General features: G+C 44.7%; 1 protein-coding gene across 5 annotated transcripts in view; it reads right to left on the reverse strand.

Moving 5' to 3' along the window:
• Positions 1-5,566, reverse strand: part of BAIAP2 (BAR/IMD domain containing adaptor protein 2) — a 134,346-nt gene extending 128,780 nt beyond the window's left edge. For 2 of the 5 annotated variants that reach the window (XM_028714668.2, XM_028714691.2), the window contains exon 1: positions 5,306-5,558. In XM_028714668.2, the coding sequence (XP_028570501.1) occupies positions 5,306-5,383 (78 nt within the window). In that variant the 5' untranslated portion in view covers positions 5,384-5,558. Of the gene's footprint in view, positions 1-5,305 lie in introns of all 5 variants that reach the window. The other 3 variants (XM_077924082.1, XM_028714673.2, XM_028714680.2) reach the window with 3 other exon arrangements.
• Between the last annotated feature and the right edge of the window lie 15,109 nt (positions 5,567-20,675).

Consider the following 20,675-nt stretch of genomic DNA (forward strand, 5'->3'; position numbering starts at 1 on the left):
TACACTCTGAGTAAATGTTATTTTTAATTTTTACAATACTTGCTTATGTAACTGTTGTTTTAAGGGGGAAATCCAGTCTGCCTTAAAGCATCCTGGATTACTTAAACTAAAAGGCTAAAAACTAACCTATCTAAGCTTCCCTTTTAAGATGCAAAGGGATGGCACCCTGTTGAACTCGCAAACGTGAGGAAGGGTAACATCTAATAAATATATCTTCTCCTTGCATCTATTCACACACCAACAGTAATAAGTATTGCATAGTGTCTCCCGTATTCTCCTCTTGTACAGAATGCCTCACCTATGTCCCTTCTACTAACAACTGGCCATGCAAACTAACAGGGAATCCAAGGCTATGCACACATCATGTAGTACTGCCTCAAGAGACCCACTGATGCAGTATAATGAATAAGTCTGATTTGGAAAATCCCTAGCTCAAATCTTGTTCTTGGGTAAACTTCTCTTAAACTCAGCTTTTACCCACCAGCAATTTGGGACTTATAGTATTGGCCCATTGTACACTTGCCAAGAATTACGCAGCTATGACAAACAGGTCTAAATGCTTTAAACACACTTTACAAGTGCTAAATTACCATCTATCATCATTAACACAGGGATACACCCAAAGGTAACATCCACTGAAGTTCTTTTGAAAATTAGTTGCCCATGAAAGGCAGCCAAGAGGAAATGTGTTGTAAGAGGACACAAACCATGGTCAACAATGAGGTCACTTGTGAAGATGTGTTCATTAAGCTAGAGAAATTAATGAACAAGTGGTAACTGCCCAAAAGAGAGCTCCTTCCAGCATGTCCAAAGAGATGTAAACTCATGCTCTGTGTAGTTCAGAGAATATCTGTGGTATTTGCATAGCCTTACCCCTATTCCAGGGACATGGATGGCACTGTGGGTTAAACCACAGTACCTAGGACTTGCCGATCAGAAGATCGGCGGTTCAAATCCCCATGACGGGGTGAGCTCCCGTTGCTCGGTCCCTGCTCCTGCCAACCTAGCAGTTCGAAAGCACGTCAAAGTGCAAGTAGATAAATAGGTACCACTCCAGCAGGAAGGTAAACGGCGTTTCTGTGCACTGCTCTGGTTCGCCAGAAGCGGCTTAGTCATGCTGGCCACATGACCTGGAAGCTGTACACTGGCTCCCTCAGCCAATAAAGCGAGATGAGCGCCGCAACCCCAGAGTCGGCCACGACTGGACCTAATGGTCAGGGGTCCCTTTACCTTTACCCCTATTCCTAGTTGTCGTAGGCATTGCCATAGTGCTAACCTCTCTTCTGTCCATCTACCATATACAATGTAGTTGTCTACAGCTGTTTTTAATAAAAATTACTGCAACTGGGTCTCTCAGCTCCAAGCTCAACACCACCAGTGCTGACAATACAATTGGATTACCACAACTATTGCCATGGAGTGTGAAGTGACCAGATCCTACCAATGAAAACAACTTGTGAAATGCATAGTGCAGCTGTTTTCCAGCTGAAGCTACACTAGTCAAGTGCAATGACACACTTTAGTTGATAGTATAAAAAATGGTTGGTTGTTAACAGTACTTGTGCCGGGAGAACAAGAATTTTGAAGTTTACAGCAAGCATATCCAACTAATTTTTCCTATAATTAAAGAAGGATTTTTGACTCTTCAAGATACAGATGTGGCAGCCTAGTATTAGATAGATTTGAGTTAAGAACAAACACAATATTCTGTACTTGGCAAGTGAGGCAGAAACACCCCTCTTTTGCCTCACTAGCTGCAAAGTAGCAGTGACACATAATTGTGCTGCGGTTCCAGACTCCTAAACAAAGGGTTCATACCAAATATCACACAGAGCTCTCTGTAACTAGACCAGTCCCCCAGTAAGCCAGGAATGGAGAATCTGTGACCCTTCAGGTGTTGGTGGACTTCAACACCCATCATCCCCAACCATTGGCCATGCTAGCTGGGGCTAATGGGATATGGGGGATCATAGGTCCACCCGCTCCATCATCTCCAATGTAAGCCATTGGCAGATCCCATAGCTATCATCAGACTCTTTATGGACGAGGGGATGTATATACCACATGCCTATGGCTGTAAAAGTAGAATTTCATCCCATCCAAAGAGCTGCATAGGTCCATGCATTGGCCACTCTTCTTTGAACAGTTTCCATATCACAAACAGCTTTCGAAATTCCCACACCCATCCCCAGTTTCAAAAGCACTTTGCCATGCAGCTTGGGACAGTCTGAGAGGATTACTTCCATGGCTCTTTGGCTCCTGGCCCATCTATGAAACATAGAAATTTATCAGCCTGTTCATAACAATAATAATGCGCGAGGGGAAGGGGGAAATGAGTGGGAGATAGATTCACTCTCTCATCAAATAAATAATTTTCAATGGCTAAGGATGGCTGTCATATATCAAGCAATGCACAAAGGCGGGGCACAAGAGAGAAAAATGACAAGAAAGGCAGCTTTAAGACATCCTGCAAGGTTAAATGGTGCGAGCCTAATAATTGAGGCACTTCATGCTTTTCACAGATAACTTAATGTTGTAATCATTTAAAGAGAGGAACAGAGACTGCAGAGACTGACCCCAGACAATAGTGCAACTGGCTCTAGTTTAATGCATGAGAGCCCGCATTACATTCTCAAGTTAGCAAGACTTTATTAAGAGTCGCTCATAAGGCCTAGTGGAGCAGAACCATTTTAATTTACCCTCGTTCTTACAGCAGAAGAATATTTTCAGTTAGCTGTCAAACTCAAAAGATAGGGAGAGGGGAAATATTTCAGAGCTTCGCTAATCCCCAACAGAACCACAGCCATAGAACTAATTGCGGTCTTAACAATAAGGTTGCTTGTGGAAGTGTGCCTAACTTAAAAACAAAGGCCAAGGGTATTTCAAAGCATATAAAAATTGGCCCAAATTAGCCACTCTCAAGACAAACATGGAATCTGATATAGGTCAGCTTCAGCCCCCCTTTGAGCCTTTATGACAAAACGGAAACTGCTCCATTGTCTCTGGGTGCCACTGGGAGCAAGGGGACAGGAGCAAATATTTACGTGAGAAATTCCAATACTTTGTGCTCCATGCGCAACACAGGAGGTGCACTTCTTGTACCAGGTGATATGAAGCAAGAAGCACTACATCAACAACACCATCTGTACACATAGGTGACAATTCCTGCATCTGAAATATGTGCAGGTAGAAGAACAATTACGTGTGGCATAGGCATTGCACTGTGTAACAGCACCTCTATTATTTTATTTTAAAAAACAGAACACCATGTACATATGCCTTGGGACAGCAGATTTTGAACAACTGCCCAGAAATTATCAAGTAACTGGTGTGTGTTTACTGAGGGACACGTGCTTTTGAATGGCATGATATTTAACTAGATATTATCCCAGCATAAATGAACATAATATTGGCCAATTTTGTATGACAATATCTGAAAATAACACACACAGAGACACATACACGTACGTCAAGGGCCTCTATCAATCCAGGGCCCCTTTAACTCAAGTAGTTCTTTCTTTCTATTGTTCTTCGTTTACTTAAATAGACTCAAACATGTTATATGAGCCAGGAGATTAAATCTTAGGATAAAAAGGAAAGTGTGACATTATTAAAAGCAAGAAACAGTTTATTTAGGTACCACCTGCCTCCATCTAATATACCACGCTGATTTGACCTAGCAGAGAAGTAGTTTAGCAAAGGAACATTTATAATTAAAACTATTCAACAGAAGCCGTAGAATATCTACTTAGAAAGCCATGAACAGCTGCAAAGAACTCCAAGTCTCCAAATTCAGAAGAACCCAACAGTTTCAGAGTTAAAGACACCCTAGCAAATCGATGGATCTCTCTAGAATTAATGGAAAGATCATGTCTGGAGATGCCCTTAAAATTTTTAAGCCATACAAAACACATATACCTGTACTCAGGGGAAGATAATCCTGATTTCTTCTCCATTCTCATCTATTCTCTTTCCTCTGTTAGAGGCTGCAATCCTGCGCACATTTACCTTGGCATGACTAACATTGAAATGAGTAGGACCGACTTCCAAGTAAGTCAAGGGTTGTGTATAGGATTATTTTGGGAATTATCCTTTGTGAATTACCCTTGCCCAGGATAGGAACTGCCCAGAATCTAGTATAGGAGACCAGGTTTACATATAAGAGAAAAAAGTTAATTCTTTTTTTTTTAAAAAAAGACTCCTGCACACAAGTCACCTGTCAGCTCTGCCCTTACATAAGACATCTTCCTATACCCATTTTAGAACAAAACCAATTTGTTTCCCCTATTTAGAAAGCAAGAAGGGGGTGGGGGGGGGGATAGGCCAAACATGATAGCATGGGAGGGAAGGAACCTTATTTAAAAATGAATAAACAGTACTTTCATAATAATATCTGACAAAGAGAAAGCAAATTACTGCTTCAGGCCAATCTAACTAGCATTAGCCAGTCGGAATAATTAATAAGTTAAGATACTGGTATTTGCCCTACAAACAGGGATTCTTTTGAAACAAATCCAGTACTGTACTAAAAACAAACTCATTTTGAAAAAAGGGGGTTAGGAGAAAAGTTGCTGGTTTGCTTTTTTTTATTTATTTAAATAATAAATGACTCTCCTATTTGGGGCTCTTTTTCTCCGGAGAAGTGTACAACACACACTTCTCACCAAGTCCTTTACAAAACTCTCTCGCCTTAGGAAGTATGATATTCTAGCCATCTCCACCTTATAACCTCAGAGGAAAGCAGTATTAAATTAAGGAGTTCGGGACAGGATTGGGGCGGCGGGGGCAGGGAGCTTCCCGTAGTTACAAAACGAGGACTATCTCGACACTTGGACGGATACAGGAGAAGGCAACCAAGGCACTCTTGTTATGCAAGCCAGGTGTTTTAAAATCATTTGTTTCCAGGGCAAAAAAAGGGGGGGCGCTTAGAACCACCCGGTGCATCCCCAGGATAAATGAAATAACTAGAAATTCGATTGGGGGTGGGGAAAGAGAGAGAAGAGAAATGTAGGTGAGAAGAGGGAGGAAGCGAGGAAAGCTACAAAATCTTGCAACAGGTGAGTGCCACTCGGCAAGGCACACAAAGCAAAGCTGGCATGCAGCGCCAGCCCCGCTACCAGCCAGCGGCAGGGGGAAGGTGTGAGGAAAACGGGGAGTCCCGGTGCAGCTGAAGGGGGAGCAGGGAGAAGGAAAGGAAGAGGCTCGTAAGATGAAAGGCTGCTCCAGAAGCAAACAGTGCAGTGCAACGGAATGCAACGCTGACCTCCCCCGCACCCCCCGAGAGCTCCGGACGCTCAGATCTTACCTTGTAGACATTCTCGGTGATCCGATGCACCTCCTCCGAGCGCGACATGACGGTGCCGGGGGCTCCGGGAAGCACCATAGACCAAGGCAGGGGGCGCAGAGCTCAAGCCGAGAGCAGCGCGGGAGAAACCGGGAACGCTGCAGCTAAGATCCGAGTACGTTGCAGCGCGGCAGGGAAAGGCGCCGACGCTTTTATACCGCCTCCCAGAAGCCAGGCTCATCCCACGGCAAACCGCCTCCGCCTCCGCCCGCCCCCGGCCCCGCCTGCTCTTGTATTGCTCTGCCCTGGCGGCAGCCTCTAGCAGCGCAGCCGGGGAAAGGCGGGGAATGGGGAAGGAAGGCGGGTGGCGGGTGGGAGCGAGAGGCAGGGCTGGGGCAGCGAAGGGGCCGCGGGGAAGGACGGGCGGGAATCGCGGCTACCGGGTGTCGCTGGCACAAAAGCACACACATTCAGCCACGCATTGCCTGCATCCAGGACAACAGCCGTCTGCTTCCCAGTCCACGCATGTCGGCGTCCCCGCCCGCTTCCAACCGAGCAGGGAGAAGGGCAACTCTGCCCTCACGCGCGATGCCTCACTCAGACACGCGCCCACCCACACGTGGGCGAGGAAGGGACAGGAGAGAGAAGAAGCTGGCTCTGCCCCGACGCCCCCGCGCACTTATTTAATGGAGAAAGCAATGTTTACGGTCAGGTTATGTACTCGGACCACCTCAGAGAGGCACGCCAGCAATTAACTCGCTTTCTTCCCCTACCCCACCCCAACTCTCTCGCATGTGTTCACACATGGCGGCGGCGGCAGCCATTGTTTTCTGCCAGCCCCCGCCGGCTTCCAGGTACACTGCTAAGGACCGATCCGCGGAGAAATTAAAGACAATGAAAGGGACCGGGGGGGGGGGGGAGACAAGCATTACAGATCACACACATTCCTCAGCGGATAACAAAGGACACGGGATGGCGCCCACCTTCCGGGTGGCGGCGGCAGGCAGGCAGCCTCCCACCCACGTTCACCATAGTCTCCTCTTGCTTCGAATACCTCTTTCACCCAGACAGCATAGGCTTAGGTGAGATGTAGGCACGCGCCACCTTTTACCACGACCTCCTAGGCAGAAAGAGGGCTTAATTAGTAACCCCTGCGCATAAGGAGGACTTAATTACTACCCCTTACACATAAAGGAGACGACTTAATTTGAAACAGGGCTCAGCAGGGTTGAGTCCTCCCCTCCCCAAGGTATTAATATTAAACAACAATAGTTCTCTTTACACGTGCAGAGAGTTTCTCCCTCCTGAGTAGCACATATTTTCTACAACACCAGTGGTTAGGGTTAAAAGGCATAATTTAAAAGGCCGAGACCACATAACACCAGTCTTGAAAGGCCTACATTGTCTCCCAGTACGTTTCCGAGTACAATTCAAAGTGTTGGTGCTGACATTTAACGCCCTAAATGGCCTCGGTCCAGTATACCTGAAGGAGCATCTCCACTCTCATCATTCAGCCCGGACACTGAGGTCCAACGCCTAGGGCCTTATGGCGGTTCTCTCACTGCGAGAAGTGAGGTTACAGGGAAAAAGGCACAGGGCCTTCTCGGTAGTGGCACCCACCCTGTGGAACACCCTCCTATCAGGAAATAAACAACCATCTGACGTTTAGAAGACATCTGAAGGCAGCCCTGTTTAGGGAAGTTTTTAATGACTGATGTTTTAATGTATTTATAATCTTTTGTTGGAAGCCTTCCCCTCACCCCTCTTTAGAAATTAAGCTGCACACTCTGCAAGAAGGGGGAGAAACAACTTCATACTAGCACCTCTCCTTTATGCACACAGGTGCATTTATTAGACCACAGGTGAATGAACTTGCCCAATCAGTGATGGGTCATAGCTCAATAGCACAGCATCTGTTTTGCTTGCAAAAGGTCTCAAGCTCAATCCTTGGCAGTTCCAGGAAGGGATATTGCTCCTCGTCTGAAATCCTGAAGAGCGGTTGCCAGTCAATGCGTATAACACAGGGCTAAATGACAAATAGACTGACCCAGCATAAATTAGTTTCCGGTGTTCCTAAATCACAACTATAGCCACCAGTAGCACCGCCCTTGCTCTGTGGCACTTGGATTTGCCACAAACAATGCAAATGTATTCATCTTTCACAAGCAAAGCAATATGCTGTGTTACCAACACTATCACTCATACACCTGAACATGAATCCACCACACGTACCATATGTATGTTTCACAAATGCAAACACAATACCCAACAGTTCTAACAAGTTATTTGGGTTACAGGTAGGTAGCCGTGTTGGTCTGCCGTAGTCAAAACAAAATAATAAAATTCCTTCCAGTAGCACCCTAGAGACCAACTAAGTTTGTTATTGGTATGAGCTTTCATGCACACTTCTTCAGATATGTCATTTGGGATGTGCTTATTAGTCTTATTTCTCCTTTCTCCAAGCTTTCAAATGTTGACAATTCAGGAGGTGGAATCTGCATCTGATCTGGCTGTTTCGCTGTAGCCTCATTATGGGTTAAAAATCTATGCACCTTAATGCCGGCATCTTCTTCAAGCTGCGGGTTAGATTTTCACATGCAACCTCACTAATACCACCCCCGCTCCTTGGGAAGGCACCGCTGTAAATGTTACTTCCTCTCTTCCTTAATAATTATTTGATAGGCTGTGAAATTGTTGGCATTTAAAGCACTGTCAGAGCTCCTGGTGAAATAAATAAGACAGGCCTGGGTGAAGACTTTGTACAAAAACAAATGTACTTCTCTCAACATCACTTGTGATAAATTCACATTTGAAATGCACACAGGAAGACCCAAATATGGACAGGACTTCCTTTACAACTAGTCTACAGAGTTCTGCTGTAACTCAGTCTGGTTTACACATTTCTTCCTTTATCAGAAACTGCCCCCACCGATCAAAAATAGCAAAATGTAACTTTGCCACATACAATCTGAGGATGTCCGTAGATCCATGTCACTAGAGCCCTAAGTAACATCAGTGACCAAGAGCACTTTTTACAGTACTCTATTGTCAACACCGGGACGTGGGTGGCGCTGTGGGTTAAACCACTGAGCCTAGGGCTTGCCGATCAGAAGGTCAGCGGTTCGAATCCCCGCGACGGGGTGAGCTCCCGTTGCTCAGTCCCTGCTCCTGCCAACCTAGCAGTTTGAAAGCACATCAAGTGCAAGTAGATAAATAGGTACCGCTCCAGCCAGAAGGTAAACGGCGTTTCCGTGTGCTGCTCTGGTTCGCCAGAAGTGGCTTGGTCATGCTGGCCACATGACCCGGCCAGTAAAGCGAGATGAGCGCTGCAACCCCAGAGTCGGTCACGACTGGACCTAATGGTCAGGGGTCCCTTTACCTTTTTATTGTCAACACCACACTGAGGACAGATCCAAACTATACGTTTACAGTGGTACCTCAGGTTAAGTACTTAATTCGTTCCGGAGGTCCGTACTTAACCTGAAACTGTTCTTAACCTGAAGTACCACTTTAGCTAATGGGGCCTCCTGCTGCCGCCGCACCGCCGGAGCCCGATTTCTGTTCTTATCCTGAAGCAAAGTTCTTAACCTGAAGCACTATTTCTAGGTTAGCGGAGTGTGTAACCTGAAGCGTATGTAACCCAAGGTACCACTGTATATCACATCCAGCACACATTTAAAGCACATTACTGCCCCCACAAATAATCCTGAGAACTATTGTCCAGGTTGCTGGGAATTACAATTCTGTGAGGGAGTAACTACAGTTCCTAGGATTCTTTGGGGGGAAGTCATGTGCTTTAAACGTGCGTTGAAAGTGTTTTAAATGTACAGTAGGCAGCACCGCACATTCAATAGTTTGACAGATTGATGCTACCTCTACCAGTGGCAGCTGGTAGATTTTGGCACTGGTGGGCAAATGGCTATTTTCCAATACAATATTGTGAGCATTCTCTGGCAAGCTAGGCATCTCTGATCCAGTTCAATTGAAACTTCCCAGTGGGTCTTACTCAGCATGGATATTTTATATCCTTCATCAGAATTGGAGGCAGAAGTGGTCTACCTATAATTTCTAAATCACACATGGTTAACAAACCTGAGAGTTAAAAAAAAAACCCTTGGGTATGTTAATTATCCTGTAGCTGCTTTTGGAAGAGGTTGTTTAGGCTAAAGGTGGAAACAAACCTTCTTTATTTTATCCATCAGATCCTACCAGACATGTGCAAAAAAATACACTAAGAATTAAATAATTATGAGCTCAGGAATTTGTTTTGAGTACCAGAACTGAAATGAGTTCACAGTACATCTGGCAAAAAAATCCACCCCTATTACCCCTTTCCCCCTCTCCACCCTCCAGTTTTCCTTATTTCAGTAGTATAGTTGGGGAGCAATCCACTTTTTTGCTGCCATTGTTAAACAATTGGGAGATAGAAATCCTTGCTGATCTACTTTAAATCTACCAGTAAATCCCAGTGTACCTTCCGCTACACAGCCCTGCCTTACGTAGGTCATTAAGGAACATCATAACCTGTCCTTTTAAAATTGAAAACTGATTCTCAGGATGTTAACAAATAAGGACAATGAGAAAACAGGGCATTTGAACATTAGAAAGAATGTACATTTGGAAAAATATTTTCCCCCTCTTTTAAACAGACTTCTGAGAGTCCAGACCACTAGCAGCTAAATATGACTATTACGGTGAGACTTTGAGGGGTGATTAGCACATCCTTAAGAACATAAGCATGGCCTAGCTGAATCAGACCGAAGGTCCATCTAGATTAGATCACCATCTGGCCAATATTTTACAGGCCTGCTTGGTTTTCACAGCGTTGAGGTTAGTAAAGCACTCCCCGACAGTTAAGTCCACTCGAATTAGGCTATGGGGTACGGCGCTAATCTGCACTTTCAGGCTGAGGGGGCCAGTGTTTGTCCGCAGACAGCTTTCTGTGCTATGTGGCCAGCAGGACTAAACCGCTTCTGGCACAATTGGACACCATGACAGAGGCCAGAGTGCATGGAAACACCGTTTACCTTCCCGCTGCAGTGGTACCTATTTATCTACTTGCGCTGGTATGTTTTTGAACTGCTAGGTGGATAGGAGCTGGGACAAAGCAACAGGAGCTCACCTGAACCAGATAATGAAGAACCAGTAAATTTGAGTCAGCCCTGGTCCAGGTAATGTCTCTTACAGTTGCCCTGCCAGCAATAGCATTGCCATGCTGCTATACAATAATAATAATAATTTCTAAAATAATATTATTATCCCTTGGGGGGAGGGCTATGGCTCAGTGCTTTGCATGCAGAAATTCCCAGATTTAATTCCTGGCATCTCCAGTTGGGGCTGGAAATATCCTTTGTCTATACCCATGGAGAGCTACTGCCAGTCAGTATAGGCAATACTGACAAAAACATAGTTTCCTATGTTTCTAATAGAGTCCTAATGGTGAACTGAGTCTGGACAGTCCTCTCCACCGGCAGAGCATGATTTCAGGATTTTATGTGGGTGGAGGGAGGGATTTTAGTGGGAATGCAGCAGCCAGACTGGTGACTGGGAATGACCGCCAAGACCATATTTCACCGGTCCTGAAAGAACTATGTACATTGTCTCCCAGTAGGTTTCCAAGCACAGTTCAAAGTGTTGGTGCTGACCTTTAAAGCCCTAAATGGCCTCTGCCCAGTATACTTGAAGGAGCGTCTCCATCCCCATCGTTCAGCCCAGATACTGAGGTCCAGCTTTGAGGGCCTTCTGGCAGTTCTCTCACTGCGAGAAGAGAGGTTACAGGGAACCAGGCAGAGGGCCTTCTTGGTAGTGGCACCCGCCCTGTGGAATGCCTTCCCATCAGGTGTCAAGGAAATAAACATCTGACTTTTAGAAGGCATCTGAAGGCAGCTCTGTTTAGGGAAGTTTTTAATGTTTGAATTTTAATTCTGTTTTCAGTGTTCTGTTGGGAGCCACCCAGAGTGGCTGGGGAAACCCAGCCAGATGAGTGGGGTATAAATAATAAACTTATTATTGCAGTGGTACCTTGGGTTACAAACAACTCGGGTTACAAACACTTCGGGTTACAGACTCCGCTAACCCCAAAGTAGTACCTCGGGTTAAGAACTTTACCTCAGGATGAGAACAGAAATCGCGCGCTGGCTGCATGGCGGCAACAGGAGGCCCCATTAGATAAAGTGGTGCTTCAGGTTAAGAACAGTTTCAGGTTAAGAATGGACCTCCGGAACGAATTAAGTTTGTAACCAGAGGTACCACTGTATTATACTATTATTATTCATAGCAAGTTTTTCAAACCTGCTCTTGGATATATACAATAGTACATATTGGGGGAAACTATAATAAAAATTAAAGAAAACTAAATGGATTGCATTGCAAAAAAGCAGTATATACATACAAACACACAGTTTTATCTATGCAGTACCTATTTCAGTCTTCCCATGCTTGTGCTTATGTAGTCAAAACCGAGCCACCAATGCACAAGAGGCAAGCACCAGAAAACCTGTGATAACAGATGAAAAATCTGAGGAAGACAAACAGTCTCATATAATAATTCAGTGACACAAAATGTTGAGAGAAAGGGCTGGTGGCCATTGATACCCGCATAGGAGGCGGAATAGATTTAGATGGCCTGGAGCAGGAGGGCATAGACACATAAGGCATTTGCAGACTGTCTCTATTTTCAGGGCAGAGGGATTCAGTCACATCCCGACAAATCCAGGATACGCAATTAAAGAAGATTGGAACTTACTGCAAAACAAACCTGCTTCTCCAAAAGACCAGACTCTTTGCAATAAGGAAAGTGATGGGGAAATGCACTGGAAAGTTTAGGGCAGGGGTCTGCAACCCGCGGCTCCGGAGCCGCATGTGGCTCTTTTACACCTTTGTCGCGGCTCCGGGGCGGATACTAGCGAGGGGAGGAGGCGCATTGTGCGCCCCGACACTCCCCACTGTGGCGGGCGCTGTACTGGCTGTGACGTCACATGGGGGCGGTGCGTGCGTTAGTCACTCACCATCCCGACGTCACCTTCCCGGTTTTGCGGCTCCCAGTTTTTTTTTCTTTCAGAAATGGGTCCAAGTGGCTCTTTTTGTCTTAAAGGTTGCAGACCCCTGGTTTAGGGTAACACTTGCTTTGAAGCAACATCATCTAATCTCCTCACAAACAAATCAGGATGAATGCTCATTCAAGACGGTTGTAGACATCCCCACAGACAGATGACATCTACCCATAGATATCAATGGGGGAAAAGTAATTTAATGGAATTGGGATTAAACACAAGTATATATACCCCCTTAAAAAAACACAACCACTGCCCAATGAGGGCTGACCATGCTTGTTAGGGCGTGAAATACTGGCTGATGGGAAAACCCAAAAAGGAGGTGGGATGGAATGGAATGGCTTAGGAACCCTAAACAGAAGCCCTCCACATGGCAACTTTTTGTTGCAGAGCCCCAATTGTACCTTCTAATAAGCATAGCTGTTTCTCATAAATATTTGTATATGGGTTAAAATAGGGATCTGGAGCTAAATGGAACCCACAATTATCCAAACTATGATGAGACAGCTTGGATGAGCGGTTCTCAACCTGTGGGTCCCCAGATGTTGTTGGACTACAACTCCCATCATCCCTGAGCTCTGGCCTTGCTAGCTAGGGGTGATGGGAGTTGTAGTTCAACAACATCTGGGGACCCACAGGTTGAGAAAGGCTTGCTTGGATGTACACAGTGTTGCCTCTGTATGCTAGTGATCAGTTCATTAGTCTGAAACACAGGTGAATGAGTTAAGCACCAGTCCCGATATAGCAGATCCTTAAAGACAGGAGATTTTTACCTACCCTGTCCGTTGTTTTTCCTGATAGGAGTCTTTGTCCTACTGAATAACTGTTGAAAAGAAGCATGATTTTGATCAAATAAACTCTGAGCCAGTTTACAAGTCGGGGGGGGATGCTATTTGTCCCCATTTCTTCACAGAGAATTTGTCGGGAAACATAAACCTAAAAGTCAGGCTACCTGGCTAGAATTCACTTATTTGTTTATTCATTTTGCCTATATAACAGGAATTATATGCCACTTAATCACCAAAAGCCGCTAAGAGATTTGCATAAAACAATATAGAATGTTAATTAAAAAGGACCAATAAAATCAAACGTTAAAAAGGAGTCGACCTAAAATTTATCAAAATATAAGTAAAACAAGTAGCTTTAAAAAACAAATATACGTAAAAAAATAAAAATGCATGCTAAAATTACATGTTTGGGTAGGATTGCCTAAACAAAGATTTCAGCAGCCAACAAAAGCTATACAGTGAAGGTGCTTCCCTAATACTAATTTATTGCACGTTGCCTAGAGAATAAATCTAAATAATAAATAAATAAATAGCATGTAATAGGATCCCTTAGGATGCTTCCTTACACAGGACTTGTCACCCACAAGCCACAAGGAAGCTGTGATTATTCTCACGCTTGTTTGCAAAACTAGAGTCTGGAAGGATCAGTGCCGATAGCACTGTCCAACCGAATGAGGAATGCAGAAAGTCTGCAAGCTGTTTGTTTTCCTTAAGGTACCTTTCATCTCACTACGTATGGCAGTACAGTAATTAAGCTGGATATGCTGTGGTCTGGATGCATCCGTAACTGAAGGGTATTATTACCTCTTGTCATCTTCATCTTGCAATTCTTAAAGCCTGTTAGGTGTTTACCCACAGAAGATGCAGCAGCAGCTTCCTTCAGCCGGGATCATGGGGGGTGCAGAGCCCCCCCCCCGACATTGCCAGTGTTTCTTGACTAAGCTTCCCTAATGCTATTATACTGCTTATACAAGAAGATGGCTCATGAGAGCTCATACTCATGGTTATCAAAGCTGATTCATATGGTATGAATTGGCTGTTAAATAGTATTGGCACCAAGAGTCATAGACCCAGAGCTAACCTCTTAGTTACTTCCTGTGTGAGACTTTTCTTCTGAGTGAAAACAACAATTCTCCAAAACAACTTAGTGTTAAGTTGTGGGTGAACATATCAGACGACACAGAGATTCTTCAAACAGCTCTTGTTTATTCACAGGCCAGAACAGAACTGAACTGAAGGGTTCAGCCAGCCTGCTTATATTGAGCTCCACTAGAATGCAACAGTAACCATTTTCTGTAACTATCCAATCACTGAACCTCACTTTCAATCCCTTATTTGCATATGTGGACCTGAGTGAAAACTATCTACAGTATCTCCCTGCTGGCCCAGGGTGAGAACTTCAGTAAATAACGCTTAGCATCCATATGGATTCTCACTGCCAAATGCAATTCACTTTTCTCCAATAATAGTATACTCCCGGTTGTATTGGGACTCTGCTCACATGCATCATATTCTTGTGAATGGTTCAGTATATGTCCAGATCACAGACCAATCAGAATTTGGAAGTCTTCACAAATCAAGACTTGGGGGCATCTGCTGACTTGAAGCTTCTGAGCTTAGAATATAAAAGGTAAAGGTAAAGGACCCCTGACAGTTAAGGCCAGTCGTGAATGACTCTGGGGTTGTGGCGCTCATCTCGTTTTACTGGCCGAGGGAGCCGACGTTTGTCCGCTGACAGTTTTTCCGGATCATGTGGCCAGCATGACTAAGCCGCTTCTGGCGAAACTAGAGCAGTACATGGAAACGCCATTTACCTTCCCACCCATCTACTTGCACTTTGACGTGCTTTCGAATATAGTGACCGTTATTAGCAATGTTCATTGCTATTAGAAAAAAGACAGTAGGATAAGACAGAGGCCTGTGATTATGTTAGTGTTTATAATCTAATGGCTTTAATTAACAAAAATCCTTCTAGGTTGTTTTAATTAGTTGAGACTTAGTTTGAAGAAGGTGTGTGGTGTGTCCCCCACCTTAAGAGAACATCCCTGGACCCTGAACTGTTAAACAAATATTGTCCGGTGGTTATATTCCCTTTTAGGGCAAGATGCTTGAGATATGGTGGTCCATTTTCAGGCATGTTTGGAGGAAACTGATTATCAGGGTTGATTTCAGTCCAGCTCCAAGCCTGACCATGGCACTGAAACCAGTGTGCTCATCTTGGCTGATGACATTTGTTGGGAGAAAGGAGGGTTGAGCACGACCCTGCTCATCCTCCTTGACCTCCCAGCTGTTTTCAATACCATGAAGCACCATATCCTTCTGGAGCTGCTCAGGTAGGTGGGATCGGGGGGGGGGGACTGTACTTCAGTGGTTCTGTTCCTACCTCCAGAGGCATTTCCAGAAAGCAGTTATGGGTGGAGGGGTAATTGTTCACCATAATGGGTTTTGTCCATTGGTATCCAACAAGGTTCCAGTTTGTCCCCTACCCTATCTAATTTCACATCTATGTGAAACCACTTGGGAACGTCATCAGGAGATTTTAAGATGAGTGCTACCAATATGTGTATGACATCAACCTGTCTCTATCTGTTCCATCTGAATCAGGAGAGGCTGTTGTGATGCTAGATCAGAGCTTGGAAGTGGTAAATGGCTGGATGTGGGCCAAAAAATGGAAACTGAATTCTGAAAAGGCCAAGGTGTTCTATGTCCCAAGTTCTTGAGTATGGGAGATGGCCTGCTCTGGGCAGAATTGCATTTGCCTGGAAGGAACAGGTTCATAGCTTGGGGAGGCTGCTCAGTCAGACATTGTCACTGGATGCTCAGATGGGAGCTATGGCCGCTCTTGGACAGAGATGAATTGCTCACTCTACTCCACACTCCAGTAACCTCTAGATTTGACTATTGCAATATGCTCTGAGTGGGGCTGCCCTTGAAGACAGTTTGGAAACTTCAGCTGGTCCACAATGCAGAAGCCAGATTACTGGCTGGGGTCCCATTTATAACCGCCCCCCTATTTTAAAACATCTACACTGGCAGCTAGTTCATTTTCAAGCCTAATTCAAGATGCTCACATTAGTGCTGAAAGCCCTAAATGACTTCACCCTCAAATATCTGAAAAACCTGTGAAGAAATCCTGCTTATTTTAATTATGTTTTAATGGTTATTGTGTAAGGTGTTCCGACATTTGTACACTGTAATATATTTAATGTGGGAGGATTTCTGTGTGGCCTGGTGAGGGTTACTTTAATGGCCACGGGCCTTAACTGACAGCTTTGAGGAAAGGTTGGTAAGCAAAAGGAGGGAAGAAGCTAGGTGTATTTTGATTGGTGGGTGCAGGCTCATAATTTTATGCTTGACAGTATAATTGGCTGGATCTGGAGTAGGGCGGGGCAGAAGTGTATATGACCAGGTGCTGATGAGCAGAGGAGAGTGGGGGTTAGGTTGGGTTAGCTGGTTGAGAAAGTTGGAGTTGTTGGTGCTTGGTGTTCATGGAGTCATGCAGAAGAAGACAGCAGAGGAGGAAGAGGAAGAGGAGGAGGAGGAGGAGGAGACAACAACAACAACAACAACAACAACAACAACAACAACTGAACAGCACTGAGGAGAGAAATTGGAAGCAGCTTTGAATGCTGGTCTTTGGTGACTGGTAGGAGTACCAGAGAGAAGATTTCCAGGGCAGTACATCAAGACAAACCTGTGTTTCAATAGTGAATCATTCCATTACTTTATCTGTTTTTATAATTGTGTTTTCTATTGCTGTAACCTGCCCTGGGACCTTATGGTGAAGGGCGTGTAAGAAATCTATATTTATTTATCTATCTATAATGAGATTTCTTACCTGCCCTTCACCACAACATCAGGGTGAAGATATTAAAAAGATAGCTAGATATTAAGTGTGCCATAGGAATTAGTAGAACTAAAGAAACTATAACTTAAAAGATTTTAGTAAGTTATGGTTTTGGAAGAGAAACCATGGAGGAAACCTTAACTTAATCTGCAAGAGCCACTGGAGGGACAGTGCCAGTCAGAGTAAGCCAGCAATGGGGAAGCTGTGACGCCCTCAGATGTTGTTGCTGTAATGGCTCTTACCCAACACACACAGACAGAGGCTCTGACTTGAAAGTAGGAGACGGATCTTTACTCAGGCATTTAACGATACAGGCTCAACAGCAGGCACAGTGCTCAGGAGTCACAGCAAAGATGTCCCAACAAGTTTTTCCACCCCTCCTGCCAAGCTTTCAAAGATGAGGAATGGAAAGCTCACTTGTGAGACACTCTTGCCTGGTGGGAAAAATTGGGATTGCAAGCATGGGCTGTCAGGGCAAAGTGGATGTGTTCCCATCTGTGAAGGTGGTGCCTGGTTTTAGGGAACAAGACTGCACTCTCCTGCTCAGGCTCTTGCTCCTTTACAGCTGCATCGTGTTTAGCCTCCTCCCTCAGTCAATCAAACCCCTCTCCAGCTCCACTGAGGCTTTCCGCTCCACAGGAAACTTGTGGGGGGAGAGTTAGTACCTCTGCTTCCCCTTCAAAAGCAACTGAAGGAGTGGTGGAAAGGGGCAATCTCCCCTCTTCTGTTTTTTCCTCCTCCTCTGTCAGAGGCCATCCACCCAAGCCCAGTCCTGAGAGTGTTGTAGGACTAATGAAATCTGGATCACAACTCCCATTGTTCCTCAGTGTGCCCCATACCAGCAGAGACTGGTGGAAGAGAAGAAGTCTAACAAATCTGTCAGGCCACAGGAGTAGGAATACTGGGCTTGATGGACAAATAGTCCAAGCTGGTATAAAACATCTTCCTCAGTGGTAAGAGACATAGGTTCAAGAGATGACAACTAGACAACCTTGGCCTGCTTTTGCCTTACAAGCAAGCAGAGAAAGCCAGGAGTAAAAATGGGGCTGTGGGAAGGGAAAGATGAGCTGAAGGTTACAATATATTATTAGGCCAGTGAAAACTACTAATACTATTCAGCATAAACTGATAGCAAAAAATGTTACCTTATGACAAGGGAGAGACATATTTAACTCCACTTGGGGACCTGAACTCATATCTACCCAGGAATTCTAGGAAATCTGACTTTTGTGTGTGTGTTTCTGGAAAGAAAGGAAAAAATTAGAAAATTATTGATTTCTATCTGACTATGGCCCCGAGTCTTTGGTTTATGTGAATCAAAAATACCGTATTTTTTGCTCTATAAGGCTCACTTTTTCCCTCCTAAAAAATAAGGGGAAATGTGTGTGCGTCTTATGGAGCGAATGCAGGTTGCGCAGCTATCACAGAAGCCAGAACAGCAAGAGGGATTGCTACTCTCGCTGCACAGCGATCCCTCTTGCTGTTCTGGCTTCTGAGATTCAGAATAGTTTTTTTCTTGTTTTCCTCCTCCAAAAACTAGGTGTTTTCTTGTGGTCTGGTGCGTCTTATAGAGCGAAAAATATGGTGCCTTCTTTCACTGGGTTGACCCTACATTGGGAGGAGTGGGGAAGCCATGTCAGGTAGCTGATTTTGGTATTATTATTACTGTTAGGGAGTAGGGGAGTCACCTGCGGGATTTTCTGCCAAATAACTGGGCTGACCCTGAGCACTATTCTTCTTGACTTGGGGGGGAACAGATACCATTTGTTGCTGCGCCTCAGACAGCACAATGTCTTAATCTAGCACGAGGGTCTGTCAGATGACTTAACTTAAAATGTTAGCAGTAGTTTGCATTGGAAAAGATGCACAAGGTTCTAAAGTGTGGTCCCCAAATCTTCGGCAAAAAAGGACAAAAATGCTATGTTTGCTGTTTTCAGAAATAACCCACGGAGGGAGAGGCAGATAATTATTTTTAACTGAATATTCTGGTGGAGGGAGGGGACGAGTTGAGAGTATGCCACTCTCTGTTTGGTGACTTTAAGTTCCAGATTTAATTAATATCCCTTGAGAAAGCCAAGACAAAGATTTCGGATCAGAGGGAAGCTGTGCATGAACCTCTGTCATATTATATTTAGGGGTGTTATGTAAGATATTCTTCACTACGTCATGGGTGTGCCTGGCCAGGGGAGGGTGTTCGTGGCGGATGCTTGCATTTAATTTCAGAGTGACAGCCTACCAATTCAAACAAGCTGTTCCTCTGGCAAGAGAGATAAAAGGATTTGCAATAATTTCCCATAATAAAGCTGGTCTTTTGGGATGCTTCTCATAGTAGAATCTCTAGCATCAGAAGCTCTACCTTCTAACACTTTCTTATCTCGCCACCAATACGGAAAGTGTTTTTCTTACTATTTCCTGATGGTACTTTACAATATCTTTCCCGTCTAAAACTTAAAAGGCGGGGAATTCCATCCTTAGATTTCAGGTTAACAGGCTACCTCAGTTCTTTTAATTCCCACTGATATTATTTTCTCCCCTGTTGTTTGCCCCCCAAGATTGAGAACCACAGGAATCGCATTGGCCGTAGTGTGTCTGGGAAGATCCCAGCTAGCCTCTTGCTTCATAAAGCTTTGTTCTGCCTAAAGCGCCTTGGCTGATCCAGAAATAGGATCTATTGTGCAAGCTGGCTAAGTGCTTTTGGGGTGTGGCATTGCACTCATGGTAAATACATCTTTGCCTCATGCCACAACATTTTCTTTTGTTTCCCCTGATTGTCCTTTTCTTCCTCTTCAAATTATTCTACAAACACCAGGGCTGCTTATGCACCATAAATAGGGTCACTGCAATGTAGCTTCATTGCCGCACTCCATTTTCTTTGACTTCCTTCAATCACTTTAAAATTGCTTATTTGCAAACAAGGTTTCGAAAGAGTCACTGAAAAGGTGTAACCTCGGTTTCCAGGAGATAAGCAAGTAAACAAAGGAGGAGGAAGCTTCAGGAACCAATGTGTGTATATGCTTGGTGGTGGTGGGTAAATAAATAAAATGTATCCAAAATGGGAGTGAAGGCAGCAAATCAACAATTTTATTGGATGGGGAGGCTCTCACTGGTCCAAAGTAAATGTCCAGAACCAGAAGGCTTTCCTTAAAGTCCTACACTAGCTTCCTGCCCATTCCCATTTCCAGCATTTCCTCGTCCTTTCCTTCCCCACCTCCAATACTGATGCTAATATATTCTGATGCATCCCTGCCCAAAGCCTTTGCTAACTGCCCAAAGCTCTTCTGTGTTGTTGTTTAGTCGTTTAGTCGTGTCTGACTCTTCGTGACCCCATGGACCAGAGCACGCCAGGCACTCCTGTCTTCCACTGCCTCCCACAGTTTGGTCAAACTCATGTTGATAGCTTCGAGAACACTGTCCAACCATCTCGTCCTCTGTCGTCCCCTTCTCCTTGTGCCCTCCATCTTTTCCAGCATCAGGGTCTTTTCCAGGGAGTCTTCTCTTCTCATGAGGTGGCCAAAGTATTGGAGCCTCAGCTTCACGATCTGTCCTTCTAGTGAGCACTCAGGGCTGATTTCCTTATTAAGAATGGATAGGTTTGATCTTCTTGCAGTCCATGGGACTCTCAAGAGTCTCCTCCAGCACCATAATTCAAAAGCATCAATTCTTCGGCGATCAGCCTTCTTTATGGTCCAGCCCCTTCGCCACGG

This window comes from Podarcis muralis, chromosome 2 (genome assembly GCF_964188315.1).
Source record: "Podarcis muralis chromosome 2, rPodMur119.hap1.1, whole genome shotgun sequence".
Classification (NCBI taxonomy): Eukaryota; Metazoa; Chordata; class Lepidosauria; order Squamata; family Lacertidae; genus Podarcis; species Podarcis muralis.